Source organism: Festucalex cinctus, chromosome 1, assembly GCF_051991245.1.
Source record: "Festucalex cinctus isolate MCC-2025b chromosome 1, RoL_Fcin_1.0, whole genome shotgun sequence".
NCBI classification, from domain to species: Eukaryota; Metazoa; Chordata; class Actinopteri; order Syngnathiformes; family Syngnathidae; genus Festucalex; species Festucalex cinctus.
Genome location: NC_135411.1, coordinates 13,202,477 through 13,220,330, shown reverse-complemented (window position 1 = coordinate 13,220,330; position 17,854 = coordinate 13,202,477). Strand labels below are relative to the sequence as shown.

At 49.2% G+C, this 17,854-nt stretch overlaps 1 protein-coding gene across 2 annotated transcripts in view; it reads right to left on the bottom strand.

Moving 5' to 3' along the window:
- The window catches only part of LOC144016528 (uncharacterized), a 106,207-nt gene that overhangs the window by 32,793 nt on the left and 55,560 nt on the right, over window positions 1-17,854 (bottom strand). Inside the window, exons 1-3 of one of the 2 annotated variants that reach the window (XM_077517765.1) lie at window positions 11,215-11,451; window positions 3,754-3,891; window positions 2,708-2,809 (exon numbers count right to left, since the gene is read on the bottom strand). In XM_077517765.1, coding sequence (XP_077373891.1) covers window positions 2,708-2,809; window positions 3,754-3,860 — 209 coding nt within the window. In that variant the 5' untranslated portion in view covers window positions 3,861-3,891; window positions 11,215-11,451. Of the gene's footprint in view, window positions 1-2,707; window positions 2,810-3,753; window positions 3,892-11,214; window positions 11,452-17,854 lie in introns of those variants that run through there. The other variant, XM_077517774.1, reaches the window with a different exon arrangement.

Here is a 17,854-nt window from a genome sequence, read left to right as displayed (position 1 = left end):
GACAGCTCACAAATTCAAGTAGGTGTGTTTCATCACTGAAAGTGTTTTTGTTTAGATTTGTTTTGGTTTCATGTTGTGGTTCATTTTCATGCGGTTCTTGTCCTGCAGTGAAGGTTTCCAAAAACTCCGGCCAAAGTGAAGATTTGCGTATTTCTCCGGATCCGCGTTGCCGTGTTTCCATCATAAACGTAGTTTTATGTCGATGCTCTACACACATCACTCAAACACATACCTCAAGAAGTTAAAAAAGAAGAAAAAGCAGGAGGCCTGGATTCGCTTCCCCACCCGCGAGACCATGTTTGTATGTGTGTGTGTTTTGGATGAGTGGGGGAAAAAAAATTATTAAAGTTTTTTTTTTTTTTGTATTTATCCGCTTTGTTTTCCTCTATGCTCTGTTTATGATGATCGACTGTTTACAAGTATTTAAAAAAAAAAAAAAAAAGTCTCGTGTGGGCTGCCAGTCTGCTTCTGTGACGTTGGTGGAAGACGTGGCGTCAAGAGATGAGCACTATTTAGCTAACTACTGCCACCTAGAGGTTTAGTGGAAAAGCGCGATATGAATGAAGTAGCCTACGATTTATTCATATAGTCTTACAAATTAAGGCTATGGAATAAAACCTTCAAATGGTTCAAAAATAGGGCTGTGCAGTTAATTGAAACCCAATTAAAATTTCAATTATTACACTAAATTCCAAAATTAAAATTAAAAAAAAAAATAAAAAAAATCAAAGATTATTAATACTCATTTTGACTTTTTTAAATTTATATATTTGCACCGTTTGTGACTCATTTAATAAATCTTGGTTGTCCCAAAAGAAACTTACAGCAGAATTTTTTCCCCCCTCCGTTTCGTCAGCACTGCTTCTCTCTCTCTCTCTCTCTCTCTCTCTCTCTCTCTCTCTCTCTCACTCTCTCGAGCGATGTCATCAACTAATCTACTTCATTCATATTGTTGGTTTGCTATTACGTCGAGTATTTTTGCTCCCGATGAAAAACCAATCTAACTTACTGCTGTACAGCCTACCGTACTGCCATCTACCAAAACTGAGCGTGTGTTGATTGGGTCTTGTGGTCACGTGACATCAGTCCTGTATTTTAATTGGATGGTCCAATGGCTGTCGATTGAGCGCAGCTTTGGACATGCGCACTATGATTAGAGTGGCTCATCCACTTAAACACGCGCTCATGGGCCGGCCCGATTTCAGTCCTGTTCACAAAGTTAGACCATTGAATTTGGCTTTGTATTATACATATCTGTTTGTAACAAACACACAAACATAATTGGTATTTATTTGAATATTATTACCGTATTTTCCGCACTATAAGGCGCACCTAAGAGCCTTCAATTTTTTCAAAAGCTGACCATGCGCCTTATAATCCAGTGCGCCTTATATATGGATCAATATTGGGCCGCAACAGGTCTCGCTGTCAAGACGCTATCGGTGACGCGCATGCGTGGAAGATCCCGCCATCTTGGATCCCTAGCTAATACTAATACTTTACCGCAGAGAAAACAATAAAACAGCTGTTTATTCATTTTTGGAGTGAATAGAGGTGTCAGAAAGCTAGTTTGTAATCTATTAACTCATTCACTGCCATTGACGGAAAAAGTCGTCAATGTCAAAGCTTTTGCTGGACTGGCAGTGAATGTGTTAATAAAGTTTGACTGACCTATCTGACTGTTTTGTTGACATTCCCTTTAGCGCAGCATCATCTAATGGATGCATAACGTAACCCCAGGCTCTACTGTAGCGCCTTATATATGGAAAAAGTTTCAAAATATGTCATTCATTGAAGGTGCCCCTTATAATGAAGTGTGCCTTATAGTGCAGAAAATACAGTACTCTTGATAAAATAAAATGTTATAAATTATTAGCTACAAAGAAGACCGATTATGAGCCTGCATAGTGCTCAACAGCGCCATCTGGTGGGGCTAGGTATCCCTTGTTAATTGTCCATTTGCTTGTATTAATGCCGCATTGGAGGAATGTAGGAAGTCGGATATATCCTACTTAGCGCTCAGATCTTTTTTTTTTTTTTTAACTCAATGAGAGCTGGAGCCTTGAAAAAGAGTTTCATCACTCTCAATCTCCCTGGGTCAGGACATGCTTTTCCTTCCAGCCAGGCTGAATACATCTTTCAGACCTTGCGTGACCTCAGCATTTTGGAAGCCATCAGTTCAGGTCCAGCACGTATATGAGACCCCTCAACCCCTTCATTAGTCATCTCATCCCATATTACGCTCCCGGAGCCCCCTAACCATCCAAGTCTATCAGGTGAGGGATGGTGCTGCCGTGAAGTCTTTGCTGATGCTTGCATTTGTGGGTGCAAGTTTGTGTGTGCGGTTCAAGCACAGGAGGGGATTAAGATGTGTGGGAGAGAGAAGAGACGTTTGGCTGTCTCCTACTGTGGAAACCCCCGGACCCGAGGTTCCGAGAGGTATGGTAGTGGCGAGACCTTTTAGACATTTTAATATAGAAAGAAGTTATTTTTTTAGTTCAAAAACAAAACAAATGGCACAATTTGTTGAAAATATGGATTGAAATCATCCAGGCCTCCATAATTTTAAGCCAAGTGAGTCACAAGTCCTAAAATTGCCGACTCGAGTCTGACCGGAGTCAAGTCACGTAACTCGAGTGTCGCCTTTCTCACATAAGTTGCCATCATGATGTAAAACAAATGCAAATTAATTCTGCCTTTCACTTACATGACGGTTTGGTGTGCTGTAGACAATAAGTCCTTGTCAGGGGTCATGATGGCAAACATGGTGATAAGCGCCTCCAAGAGATGAACCAAAGATGATCCAGTTCTGCTCAATAACAAAAGGTTCTTTCAGCTGGCTAATCTTTTAGTTAAATAAATACATACTGATGCCATTTATACATTCATATTTAAAACATAATCTACACTACAACTGAACGACTTCTCATTAATATTTATTTTTTCTTGCCCCACTGTTGGCTATATGAATATTAATTTGGAACAATAAAACCCAAAACACCCTTGTGAGGAATAAGCGGTCAAGAAAATGGATGGATGGATGTAAACCCAAAATGTCAGCTTAGTGATGATAAGCGGGATAGGAAATTTTGAAAAGATCTTCCTATTTATAACCATAGAGTTTAACAAATGACATAATAATACAATTTCGAAAAAAAATGTAGGAAAAGTCGGACAATTAAAATAAAAACCATTAACGACAATGTTCCATTATCTATATCTGTTAATTTAGTCCAAAAATAATCATGCACTTTTATCCAAAACACTATATTGGCAGTGATAAGTTACAAAGAACAGCGTAGATTTTTCAAAAATCTGTACTTTGCATAGTTGCTATGTATGTACAGTATATATATATATTTTTTTCTACTCCGAAGCTCTTAAAAACACTTTTTTCAAACGCTGATGTAATAAATAAATAAATAAATAAATAAATAAATCACGGTTGAGATCTCGATTGAGATCTTTCAGTCTGCACTTCTTCATTTGTACTTACAGAATGTAATTAGGGAGTGTACATAATTAGTACTAAGTGTACTTCTACCTAACAACAGTTTGATTGAAGTAGTTTCTCCGTTAACCAGCAGAGTGCGCTAGATGTTTGCTATTACCACTACGAGCCATCCGTGCCAATTTAGCCGGCTTACATTTTATTTGAAATATAATTACTGATAAAAACAAACAATAAACGACCACAAATCCTACTCCCTGCTGTGTTTTCCTCTAGTGTGTTGTTGTAAAGTCCCCACGCACCTCACGTGATCCTTTGCGAGGACAAACGTGTCCAAAGGAGGCTCCCCCGTGGCACCGACCCATCCTCGTTCACTGCCAACATGAGCTGGCAAACACATGGGCTGCATGGGGCCCTCTTTGATGGTCCACTTTCACTGTCTGTCGGAAGAAGAAAAAAAGGCAACTCTAAAAAATGGACTTAAAAACCCTCCATGTCTCTTTGTGTCCGCTTTTGAGTGAACGGGGAAAACAACAGCAGATAATAGCAGCTTCACTGAGGACCAGCAGAGCTCAAACACACACACAAACGCACGCGGGCATGCCAGGCAAGTGTGTGGTGGACCAGTGGGTGTCAATTTGCATGTAAATGAAATGGCTCCCGGTGCTCTCTTACCAACAGCGCATGTACAGTACCAAGGCTAAAGATGCTTGATTTGTTTTGAGCGCTTTCATGGTTTGACACATTTGCGAGTGGCACAATGTGCGTTTTGTATCGGGGCCTTCAGTGGATACTTCACTATCACGTCACAGTTATAGAAACATTCAATATTATCCAAAATGCAATACAATGAACCCACTCATATATTCACGGTTTGGCATTTGGAAATTCACCAACTGACAGATCAAATTGGTGCCAAGGAAATATGTTGAAGTGAGTTGAGGAATTCTATTGCGCAAAAGTACTCCTTTGCCACCATCTTGTCTTGTGGCAACTATTAGTAAATATAAACTAGTAAATATAAACAATTACTGTCACGCCGCCACCAGGCGTGGCGGCTCATGCTTTTATTTTTGTGTCTCTGTCTCTGTTTCCCGTTTTACTCTGAAATCCTAACTCTCCTCTCACCCCAGGTCACTTGCCCTTCCTGCCGCTCACTCATTACCGGTCCCCGCCCATGATTATCACCACCTGCCACCAATCAACCCACACAATAAAAGCCACCTGCATTCTCCCCTCCGTTGCCGAAGTGTCACCGTCAGTGCATGGAAGCGTCCACAGTCCTTATGTCCTCGTTCATGTTGCCTAGCGTTGTTGCCTTGTTTTTGTGCCTTTTCCTCCCTTTTGGAGCGCCTTTAGTTACCCCTTTTGCCTTGTGCCCTTTTTCCTCCCTAGCGGAGCGCTTTCTGTTGTCCCCAGTACCTTTTGCCTGTTTTTTCCTCCCTAGTGGAGCGCTTTTTGTTCTCCACTTTTTCCCCTCCCTGTTCTCCTCTCAGTTTGAGAGGAGACCACTGTTGGCCGGAAATAAACCTGCTGCCTTGGTGGCCTACCTTACGCCTGCGTCTGAGTCCTACTTGACCCCGCCTTGTCAGTACACTTCGGCCAGCATGGACCCAGCAGGCATGGTCGAGGCCGCACTGCAGAGCCAGGAGGCCCGGCTCAACAACCAGGACCGGACCCAACAGACCATGCTGTCCCGGATGGAGGAATTGACCAGCCAGGTCCACGAGCTGGTAGGCCTTTCACGGCGTCGAGCGCCAGCTCCCACTGGACAGATTCCTCACCCTGAGTTCTCTGTACCGACCACGCCATTCACCGGGGTAGGATTGAGACTGGCCTCCCCAGAACGATACTCCGGTGAACCCGGACGCTGTCAGACTTTCCTCACAGAATGTGACATTCATTTTGAACAGTTACCACAGGCATTTCCCACAGCCCGATCCCGAGTGGCCTTCATGTTGTCTCACCTGACGGGACGGGCCAAAACCTGGGCGACCGCGGAATGGGCCAGGGGTTCCTCGGTCTGCCAAAGCGTACAGGACTTTCGAATCGCTTTGCGCCAAGTCTTTGATCCAGAAAACAATGACCGAGAGAAGGCACGAGCACTGAGCCGACTTCAGCAAGGCAACGAATCTGTCAGCGACTATGCAGTTCGCTTTCGAACGTTGGCAACGAGCAGTGGCTGGAACGCCATCGCACTTCACGACCATTTTCTGAAAGGACTCTCACCCGCCATTCAAGAGCTTCTGGTTCCCGTAGATCTCCCCGCGGACTTGGACGCCTTGATTTCCCTCACCATCCGCACCGATCATCGTCGCCGGGAACTGGCTAAGATCGGCGGACTCCGAAGGAGGGAGGAACCCACCCCCTGGTCACGACCACCGGGGCCCGGAAGGCCGCAACCCATCCTTCCTTCCCGACCTGAACCAGGAGAGGTGGACTTCGCCAGAGAGGAACCCATGCAACTGGGAAGGGCCCGGCTAACGCCCGAGGAGCGACAGCGCCGCCGCCGAGAGGGCCGATGCTTCTATTGTGGTGGTCTTGGCCACCTAGTGGGATCCTGCACCACGAAGAGCGGGTCACCGGTGAGTCCTCCGTCACCCCGACCCGCCAAGAACCACAGGCTCACGCAAATGCAGATAAACCACCACAATGTCACCACAAATCTGTCAGCCCTCATCGATTCCGGTTCCGACGAGAGCCTCATGGACTGGGAGCTCGTGAGGCAACTACGAGTCTCCACCGAGCCACTTCTGTCAACCATCCAGGCTCGAGCGCTGAACGGCAAGGAACTTTTCAGAATCACTCACATCACTGAACCTCTGGAAGTGCACATCGGACAGCACCTCGAGACCCTTCGCTTCCATGTGTTCCATTCTGCTTCCCCCACTTTGGTTCTGGGTCACCCTTGGCTGCGTCTACATAATCCCAGAATCGACTGGAACTCTGGAGTCATTCTGGAGTGGGGAAAGGACTGCATGACTCACAGATTGGAACAACCCGCACCCCGGAACACCACAGCCCAGGTTCACCAGGTGTCCCTCGCCTCGTCCGCTCAAGAGGAATACCCGAACCTGCACACCGTTCCCTCCTGCTACCACCACCTGCGGGAGGTTTTCAGCAAAACCAAGGCCATGACTCTTCCTCCCCATCGACCGTATGACTGCCCGATTGACCTGATCCCCGGATCAACCATCCCCAAGGGGAGACTGTACTCGGTCTCAGGACCCGAACGCCAAGCCATGAACAATTATATTGACGACTCCTTGAAGGCCGGCCTCATCCGACCGTCTTCCTCACCTGCAGGCGCAGGTTTTTTCTTCGTGAGTAAAAAGGATGGATCCCTACGCCCATGCATTGATTACAGTCCCCTGAATGACATCACTGTTAAGAACCGGTACCCCTTGCCATTGATGTCCTCTGTGTTTGACCAGCTGCAACAAGCTAGAATCTTCACGAAGCTCGATCTCCGCAACGCCTATCACCTCATCCGGATCCGCGAGGGAGATGAATGGAAGACTGGTTTTAACACTCCCCGGGGACATTACGAGTACCTGGTCATGCCTTTCGGCCTCACGAACGCTCCCGCAGTCTTCCAGGCCATGATTAACGAAGTACTCAAGGATTTCATCGACCACTTTGTGTATGTCTACCTGGATGATATCCTAATCTACTCTCCTGACCAAGCAAGCCATCGAAGCCACGTGGACCGAGTCTTGCAACGCCTGCTGGATCACCAGCTTTACGTGAAGGCAGAAAAGAGCCTGTTCCACGTCAACTCCATCTCCTTCTTGGGATTCGTCGTGTCACCCGGAAAAGTGGAGATGGAAGCGGACAAGGTCAGCGCCGTGCGGGATTGGCCCACGCCGGACTCACGAAAGAAGGTACAACAATTCCTCGGATTCGCCAACTTCTACCGGCGATTTATCAAAAACTTCAGCACCATTGCTGCCCCCCTGCACGCCTTGACCTCCCCGCAAGTTCGATTTAGGTGGAACACGGAAGCTGAAGGGGCATTCAAGGACTTAAAAGCTCGCTTCACTAATGCCCCTATCCTCAGAGTCCCTGACCCCAAGCGCCAGTTCGTGGTGGAGGTGGACGCCTCGAGTATTGGTATTGGGGCAGTCCTGTCCCAGCGTTGTCAAGAGGACGGCAAGACACATCCCTGCGCTTTCCTCTCACGAAAATTATCAAAAGCAGAACGCAACTACTCGGTCGGTGATCGGGAGCTCCTAGCTGTGAAGGTGGCTCTCGAAGAATGGAGACACTGGCTGGAAGGCGCCGAACTCCCCTTCGTGATTTGGACCGACCACCGAAATCTGGAATACTTACGCCAGGCCAAAAGACTCAACCCTCGACAGGCCAGATGGTCTTTGTTTTTTAACCGCTTCGTTTTCTCTCTGACCTACAGACCCGGCAGTAAGAACATCAAGGCTGACGCTTTATCAAGAATTCACGAGTCCGAACCACTGGAAGCCGAGCCTGAGACCATTCTGCCCCGGGACTGCATAGTCGGGGCCATGAGGTGGCAAATTGAGGACGACGTCAAAGAGGCACTACGGAACGTCACTCCCCCCACGTCATGCCCACCACGCCGACTCTTTGTGCCTGAGGAACTGAGGGCCCAGGTAATACACTGGGCCCATACTTCATGATTATTTTGCCACCCTGGAGTTCGCAGGACCGTGTATGCTGTCGCCCGGAGATTCTGGTGGCCGGCAATGGAGACCACAATCAAGGACTACGTAGCTGCTTGTCCTACCTGTGCCCGCAACAAGACGTCAAACCAGTCCCGGATGGGTCTACTCCAGCCACTACCAATTCCATCCAGACCATGGGCGGAAATTTCAGTGGATTTTGTGACCGGACTACCACCATCCCATGGTAAAACCACAATCCTCACAGTCGTCGACAGATTCTCTAAGATGGTTCGTTTCATCCCATTAACCAAGCTCCCATCCGCCAAGACCACAGCCGACATCATGATCCACCACATATTCAGGTTTTATGGTTTCCCCTTACACATCGTTTCCGACCGTGGACCACAGTTCGTCTCCCGATTTTGGACTCAATTTTGCAAAGCCCTAGGTGCCAAAGCCAACCTGACTTCTGGGTACCATCCTGAGGCCAATGGGCAGGCAGAACGGCTGAACCAGCAGCTCGAAACCGGTCTCCGATGCCTCGTCTCCCAGAACCCGACAACCTGGAGCAAGTATCTAGTATGGGTCGAGCTCGCGCACAACTCTTTGCCCACATCTGCCACAGGTCTCACCCCGTTCAAGTGTGTCCATGGCTACGATCCCCCATTCTTCGCCGAACTGGAAGAGGAGGTAACGGTCCCCTCGGTCAAAGCCATGATCCGTCGGTGCCACAAGGTCTGGTCGGCGGCCCGGACGGCGCTTCAACGCCAGGGAGACCGGGTAAAGAGGGCCGCCGACCGGAAGAGGAGACCGGCTCCAGAATACCGTCCAGGCCAGCAAGTTTGGCTATCAGCCAAACACCTCAGGCTCAAGGTACCATGTCCAAAGTTGGCCCCGCGATTTGTGGGGCCTTTTCCAGTAACCAAGTCCATAGGACCTGCCGCCGTTCGACTCCGTCTGCCACGATCCCTCAGGGTTCATCCTACATTCCACGTCAGCCAAGTCAAGCCTGTTCATGAAAGCACACTGGTGCCCTCCGAACCCGACCCACCCCCCCCGGAGATGATTGAAGGCGGCCCCGTTTACAAGGTTAGAAAACTTTTGGATGTTCGTAATCGGGGCCGCGGAAGACAATACCTGGTGGACTGGGAGGGATACGGCCCGGAGGAAAGGCAATGGGTCCCCTCCCGGTTCATCGTGGATCCCTCGTTAATTGATGAATTTTATGAAGATCACCCTGACATTCCTGGGCCGTCAAGAGCCGGCCGTTGAGGGGGGGGTACTGTCACGCCGCCACCAGGCGTGGCGGCTCATGCTTTTATTTTTGTGTCTCTGTCTCTGTTTCCCGTTTTACTCTGAAATCCTAACTCTCCTCTCACCCCAGGTCACTTGCCCTTCCTGCCGCTCACTCATTACCGGTCCCCGCCCATGATTATCACCACCTGCCACCAATCAACCCACACAATAAAAGCCACCTGCATTCTCCCCTCCGTTGCCGAAGTGTCACCGTCAGTGCATGGAAGCGTCCACAGTCCTTATGTCCTCGTTCATGTTGCCTAGCGTTGTTGCCTTGTTTTTGTGCCTTTTCCTCCCTTTTGGAGCGCCTTTAGTTACCCCTTTTGCCTTGTGCCCTTTTTCCTCCCTAGCGGAGCGCTTTCTGTTGTCCCCAGTACCTTTTGCCTGTTTTTTCCTCCCTAGTGGAGCGCTTTTTGTTCTCCACTTTTTCCCCTCCCTGTTCTCCTCTCAGTTTGAGAGGAGACCACTGTTGGCCGGAAATAAACCTGCTGCCTTGGTGGCCTACCTTACGCCTGCGTCTGAGTCCTACTTGACCCCGCCTTGTCAATTACTTGTTGATATTTGGGAAGGGGAAGCCTGCATTGTTATATTGTGATGAATAAATTGGTATTTATTTAATAACATGACCAAAACATTATATGCCGGTTGTATACGGGACTGTCTCAGAAAATTAAGAATATTGTGATAAAGTCCATTATTTTCTGTAATGCAATTAAATAAGCAAAAATGCCATACATTCTGGATTCATTACAAATCAACTGAAATATTGCAAGCCTTTTATTATTTTTAATATTGCTGATTTATGGCTTACAGCTTAAGAAAACTCGAATATCCTATCTCAAAATATTGGAATATTTCCTCAGACCAAGTAAAAAAAAAATGCCATAATCAGCAATATTAAAAATAATAAAAGGCTTGCAATATTTCAGTTGGTTAGTAATGAATCCAGAATGTATGTCATTTTTGCTTATTTAATTGCATTACAGAAAATAATGGACTTTATCACAATATTCTAATTTTCTGAGACAGTCCTGTATGTACATATCGCAACAAACATCCATCCATCCATTTTTTTGACCCCTTACTCCTCACAAGGGTTGCGGGGGGTGCTGGAGCCTATCTCAGCTGGCTTTGGGCAGTAGGCGGGGTACACCCTGAACTAGTTGCCAGCCAATCGCAGGGCACACAGAGACGAACAACCATCCACACACACAAGCACACCTAGGGACAATTCGGAGCGTCCAATTAACCTGCCATTTATGTCTTTGGAATGTGGGAGGAGACCGGAGTACCCAGAGAAGACCCACGCAGGAACGGGGAGAACATGCAAACTCCACCCAGGAAGGCTGCAGCCTGGACTCGAACCCAAGTCCTCAGTATTGGGAAGCAGATGTGCGAACTACTCACCCACTGTGCCGCCCATCGCAACAAACATGTTTTGCCAAACAATGTTTCCTTTAACAAATTTTGCTCTGACCAACCAATCAGAGGATGGAAACGTGCTGACATCATCAAGGCATTGCCGATTACTAGCAATACAGTCAAACCTCGGTTTTCGAACGCTTCTGTTCTCGACCAAATCGGTTTTCGACCAGAAAATTTGAGAATTTTATGTCTCAGAACTCGTCCAAAAAAATCGGCTCTCGAACTGAAAAAAGCAGAGCGTACCTGAACGCGACTCACTCGTCGAGTATAGAAAAGGCTACAAAGTTCTGTCTATTCCTTAAGTCTGATATGTTCAACTTTAACTGCATAACTGAGACGAATCCTAATTTGCATAATTTGTAGTCTGTTCATTGGAAAGCGAGTTCACGTGACACAACATACCCTCACGTTCGTGCGTGTGGCCGCTTGAACAGAATCAGTCTTCGCCAGCAGCGATAGCAGCAGGAAGTCTGGCGCTAGCGTGTGCGTCAATGACTGGTGGGTCCTGTTTTCCTTATTTCTTGTCTGTAACCTTCTTGCCAGAATCAGGTAGAGCTTGTTCCTTCAAAAATGTTTGTTTCGAATGTTTGGGCGGTGTTCCCTCATCTGCACGTTACCACATAGCACTCGTAAAGTTGATGTTGCGCTGCTAAGCCCGAAACCGGAAGTGTCACCATTTAGTTTCATAATAAGAGCGCATACCGGAAGTGATGTTCTAAATGACGCTAACTTAACTGCGCTAATTTCATTTATGTAAATTGTTTCGGATTTCGAACAATTCGCTTTTGGAACACCCTTCTGGAACGGATTATGTTCGAAAACCGAGGTTTGGCTGTACTGATTCTAAATGGGCCTGGATCGATTCGTTGACATGACGACACAGAGGCTGAAAAACTGACTGAGAAAGAAAAAAAAAAAAAACTACATTAATTCCACAAAATGAAGAGAAATTTTCATAAATTAAATACAATTTCACAAAAAACAATGTTAATGTAGGTCAGTGCTTCTGGTAGGCTAGCAGCTAACCTTGCTGTCCAGTCTGTGTGCGTGCTTGAAACAAAACCTCACTCTGTACTGTATGTGTGTTATTTTGTCACCAGTGGCCACGTGTGTGTGCGTGCATGTTTGTGTGTGAGCAGGGGTAATGACATACACTCACTGACACATCCTTCTGAGTGAGTGTGCTTGTGTTATGATTGCTGCAGGCCTGCCTTTGTGTAACACAAACTGTCAGATGTTGCTTGCATGTAAATTACAGTCTTCAAGACACACTTCAACTGTATTATTAACTATACTCAACAGAAACTTCATTCGGCACACTAGAACACATTTAATGTGATCTGATATGAGTCATAACATTCATAAAAATAATACTAGGCATTCCTGAGACCTGTTTTTAATATTTTGTTTATCTTGATTAGCTTCACACTGTCACGCCGCCACCGGTGTGACGGCCATGCTTTTATTTTGGTATCCATGTTTCCTGTCTTATCCTGAAAATCTAACTCTCCTCTCACCCCAGGTCACTTGCCCTTCCTGCCGCTCAATCATTACCGGTCCCCGCCCATGATTATCACCACCTGCCACCAATCAACCCACACAATAAAAGCCACCTGCATTCTCCCCTCCGTTGCCGAAGTGTCACCGTCAGTGCATGGAAGCGTCCACAGTCCTCATGTCCTTGTTCCTGTTGCCTAGCGTTGTTGCCTTGTTTTTGTGCCTTTTCCTCCCTTTTGGAGCGCCTTTAGTTACCCCTTTTGCCTTGTGCCCTTTTTCCTCCCTAGCGGAGCGCTTTCTGTTGTCCCCAGTACCCTTTGCCTGTTTTTTCCTCCCTAGTGGAGCGCCTTTTGTTCTCCATTTTTTCCCCTCCCTGTTCTCCTCTCAGTTTGAGAGGAGACCACTGTTGGCCGGAAATAAACCTGCTGCCTTGGTGGCCTACCTTACGCCTGCGTCTGAGTCCTACCTGACCCCGCCTTGTCAGTACACTTCGGCCAGCATGGACCCAGCAGGCAGGATCGAGGCCGCACTGCAGAGCCAGGAGGCCCGGCTCAACACCCAGGGCCAGATCCAACAGACCATGCTGTCCCGGATGGAGGAAATGACCAGCCAGGTCCACGAGCTGGTAAGCCTTTCACGGCGTCGAGCGCCAGCTTCCACCGGACAAATTCCTCCCCCTGAGTTCTCTGTACCGACCACGCCTTTCACCGGGGTAGGATTGAGACTGGCCTCCCCGGAACGATACTCCGGTGAACCCGGACGTTGTCAGACTTTTCTCACAGAATGCGACATACATTTTGAACAGTTACCACAGGCATTTCCCACAGCCCGATCCCGAGTGGCCTTCATGGTATCTCACCTGACGGGTCGGGCCAAAACCTGGGCGACCGCGGAATGGGCCAGGGGTTCCTCGGTCTGCCAAAGCGTACAGGACTTTCAAATCGCTTTGCGCCGAGTTTTTGATCCAGAAAACCATGACCGAGAGAAGGCACGAGCACTGAGTCGACTGCAGCAAGGCAAGGAATCTGTCAGCGACTATGCAATTCGTTTTCGAACGTTGGCAACGGACAGTGGCTGGAATGCCATCGCACTCCACGACCATTTTTTGAAAGGACTCTCACCAGCTATTCAAGAGCTTCTGGTTCCCGTCGATCTCCCCGCGGACTTGGACGCCTTGATTTCCCTCGCTATCCGGACCGATCATCGTCGCCAGGAGCTGGCCAAGATCGGCGGACCGCGAAGGAGGGAGGAACCCACCCCCTGGACGCGGACACCGGAGGCCGGAAGGCCGCGATTCATCGCTCCTTCCCGACCGGAACCGGGAGAGGTGGACCTCGCTAGCGACGAACCCATGCAACTGGGAAGGGCTCGGCTTTCGCCGGAGGAGAGGCAGCGCCGACGCCGAGAGGGCCGCTGCTACTATTGTGGAGGTCTTGGACACTTGGTGGAATCCTGCTCCACAAAGGGCCACTCCCCGGTGAGTCCTCCGGCACCCCGACCCGCCAAGAGTCACAGACTTACGCAAATCCAGATAACCCACCACAATGTCTCCCTAGATCTGCCAGCCCTCATCGACTCCGGATCAGACGAAAGTCTCATGGACTGGGAGCTCGTAAAGCATATACGAGCCGCCACCGAACCCCTTTCTTTGACCATCCAGGCTCGAGCGCTGAATGGCAAGGAGCTCTTCCAAATCACCCACATCACTGAACCTCTGGAAGTCCGAATCGGACCTCACTTCGAGACTCTCCGTTTCCATGTTTTCCACGCCGCTTCCCCCACTTTGGTTCTGGGACACCCTTGGCTGTGTCTACATGGTCCCAGAATCGACTGGAACACTGGAGTTGTGCTGGAGTGGGGAAAAGACTGCAGCTCTCACAGGTTGGAACAACCCGCACCCCGAAACTCCACAGCCCAGGTTCACCAGGTGACTCTCGTCCCACCGGCTCAAGAAGAGTACCCGAACTTGCACACTGTTCCCTCCTGCTACCACCCTCTGCGGGAGGTCTTCAGCAAGACCAAAGCCATGACTCTCCCTCCACACCGCCCATATGATTGCCCGATCGATCTGATTCCCGGCTCAACCATTCCCAAGGGGAGACTGTACTCGGTCTCTGGACCCGAACGCCAAGCCATGAACAGTTACATTGACGAATCCTTGAAAGCCGGCCTCATCCGACCGTCTTCCTCGCCTGCAGGAGCAGGCTTCTTCTTTGTGAGCAAGAAGGATGGATCCCTACGCCCATGCATTGACTACAGCCCCTTGAATGACATCACGGTCAAGAACCGGTACCCATTGCCATTGATGTCCTCTGTGTTTGACCAGTTGCAACAAGCTAGAATCTTCACAAAGCTCGATCTTCGCAACGCCTATCACCTCATCCGGATCCGCGAGGGAGATGAATGGAAGACTGGTTTTAACACGCCCCGGGGACATTACGAGTACCTCGTCATGCCTTTCGGACTCACCAATGCCCCAGCAGTTTTTCAGGCCATGATTAATGAGGTACTAAAGGACTTTATTGATCACTTCGTATACGTTTACTTGGACGACATACTAATATACTCTCCTGACCTAACGAGCCATCGAGACCATGTAAGCCGAGTTCTGCAGCGCCTCCTGGATCATCAATTGTACGTGAAAGCGGAAAAAAGCCTGTTTCACGTCAACACTATCTCCTTCCTGGGATTCGTCGTGTCACCGGGAAAAGTAGAGATGGAGGCAGACAAGGTCAGCGCCGTGCGAGATTGGCCCACGCCGGATTCACGGAAAAAGGTCCAGCAATTCCTCGGATTCGCCAATTTTTACCGTCGATTCATTAGAAACTTCAGCACCATTGCCGCTCCCCTACACGCCTTGACCTCCCCACAAGTTCGTTTCTTTTGGACCCCGGAAGCCGAAAAGGCATTCAAAGACTTGAAACTTCGCTTCACCAACGCCCCAATCCTCAAAGTTCCTGACCCCAAACGCCAGTTCGTGGTCGAGGTGGACGCCTCGAGCATAGGGATTGGGGCAGTATTGTCCCAGCGCTGCCAGGAGGACGGAAAAACACATCCCTGTGCATTCCTCTCACGGAAACTATCCAAGGCAGAACGCAATTACTCGGTAGGAGATCGGGAGCTTCTCGCGGTAAAAGTAGCTCTTGAAGAGTGGAGACACTGGTTGGAGGGCGCCGAACTTCCTTCCGTGATCTGGACCGACCACCGAAACCTAGAATACTTACGTCAAGCTAAAAGACTCAACCCTCGACAGGCCAGATGGTCTCTGTTTTTTAACCGCTTCGTATTCTCTCTTACGTACAGACCAGGCAGCAAAAACGTTAAGGCTGACGCCTTGTCAAGAGTTCACGAGTCCGAGCCATTGGAAGCCGAGCCTGAGACCATTCTGCCCCGGGACTGCATAGTCGGGGCCATGAGATGGCAAATCGAGGACGATGTCAAAGAGGCGCTGCGTAACATCACTCCCCCCACGTCATGTCCACCACGTCGACTCTTCGTGCCGGAAGAGCTAAGGTCCCAGGTAATACACTGGGCTCACACATCACGGCTATTTTGTCATCCTGGTGTCCGCAGGACCATGTATGCTGTTGCCCGGAGATTCTGGTGGCCGGCAATGGAGACCACGATAAAGGAATACGTCACTGCCTGTCCGACTTGTGCCCGCAATAAAACTTCAAATCAGTCTCGGATGGGCCTTCTCCAACCGTTACCGATCCCATCCAGACCATGGGCAGAAATATCATTGGACTTTGTGACTGGACTGCCCCCATCCCATGGTAAAACCACAATCCTCACAGTTGTTGACAGATCCTCCAAGATGGTTCGCTTCATTCCACTATCCAAGCTCCCATCCGCCAAAACTACCGCAGACATCATGATCCACCACATATTCCGGTTTTATGGATTCCCGCTACACATCGTCTCCGACCGTGGACCACAGTTCATCTCCCGTTTCTGGACGCAATTCTGCAAAGCCCTAGGAGCCAAGGCCAACCTGACGTCAGGTTACCACCCGGAGGCCAATGGACAGGCGGAAAGATTAAACCAGCAACTCGAAACGGGCCTCCGATGCCTCGTCTCCCAGAACCCGACTACCTGGAGCACTTACCTGGTTTGGGTTGAGCTCGCACATAACTCTTTACCCACTTCTGCCACAGGTCTCACCCCGTTCAAGTGTGTCCATGGCTACGATCCCCCATTCTTCGCCGAACTGGAAGAGGAGGTAACGGTCCCCTCGGTCAAAGCCATGATCCGTCGGTGCCACAAGGTCTGGTCGGCGGCCCGGACGGCGCTTCAACGCCAGGGAGACCGGGTGAAGAGGGCCGCCGACCGGAAAAGGAGACCGGCACCTGAATACCGCCCAGGCCAGCGAGTTTGGCTATCAGCAAAACACCTCAGACTCAAGGTACCATGTCCGAAGCTGGCCCCGCGATTTGTGGGGCCTTTCCCAGTAACCAAGTCCATAGGGCCTGCCGCCGTTCGACTCCGTCTGCCACGATCCTTCCGAGTCCATCCTACATTCCACGTCAGCCAAGTCAAGCCTGTCCACGAAAGCCCACTGGTGCCCTCCGAACCCAACCCGCCCCCCCCAGAGATGATTGAAGGCGGCCCCGTTTACAAGGTCAGAAAACTTTTAGATGTTCGTAATCGGGGCCGCGGGAGGCAATACCTTGTCGACTGGGAGGGGTACGGCCCGGAGGAAAGACAATGGGTCCCCTCCCGGTTCATCGTTGATCCCTCCCTCATTGACGACTTTTACGCTGAGCACCCTGACATTCCTGGGCCGTCAAGAGCCGGCCGTTGAGGGGGGGGTACTGTCACGCCGCCACCGGTGTGACGGCCATGCTTTTATTTTGGTATCCATGTTTCCTGTCTTATCCTGAAAATCTAACTCTCCTCTCACCCCAGGTCACTTGCCCTTCCTGCCGCTCAATCATTACCGGTCCCCGCCCATGATTATCACCACCTGCCACCAATCAACCCACACAATAAAAGCCACCTGCATTCTCCCCTCCGTTGCCGAAGTGTCACCGTCAGTGCATGGAAGCGTCCACAGTCCTCATGTCCTTGTTCCTGTTGCCTAGCGTTGTTGCCTTGTTTTTGTGCCTTTTCCTCCCTTTTGGAGCGCCTTTAGTTACCCCTTTTGCCTTGTGCCCTTTTTCCTCCCTAGCGGAGCGCTTTCTGTTGTCCCCAGTACCCTTTGCCTGTTTTTTCCTCCCTAGTGGAGCGCCTTTTGTTCTCCATTTTTTCCCCTCCCTGTTCTCCTCTCAGTTTGAGAGGAGACCACTGTTGGCCGGAAATAAACCTGCTGCCTTGGTGGCCTACCTTACGCCTGCGTCTGAGTCCTACCTGACCCCGCCTTGTCACACACAAAGCTTAAGATGTTATTTTTTTTTGGTATACATAGTGAAATATTATGTTGTCAATTTACTAACAAATTTATGTAGTGAACAATTGACAATTAACATCACGACCATATTTAATTTTTTTCTTTTTTTTTTTGGGGGGGGGGGGGGGGGCATTGACAATTTTGAGGGCCAATAAA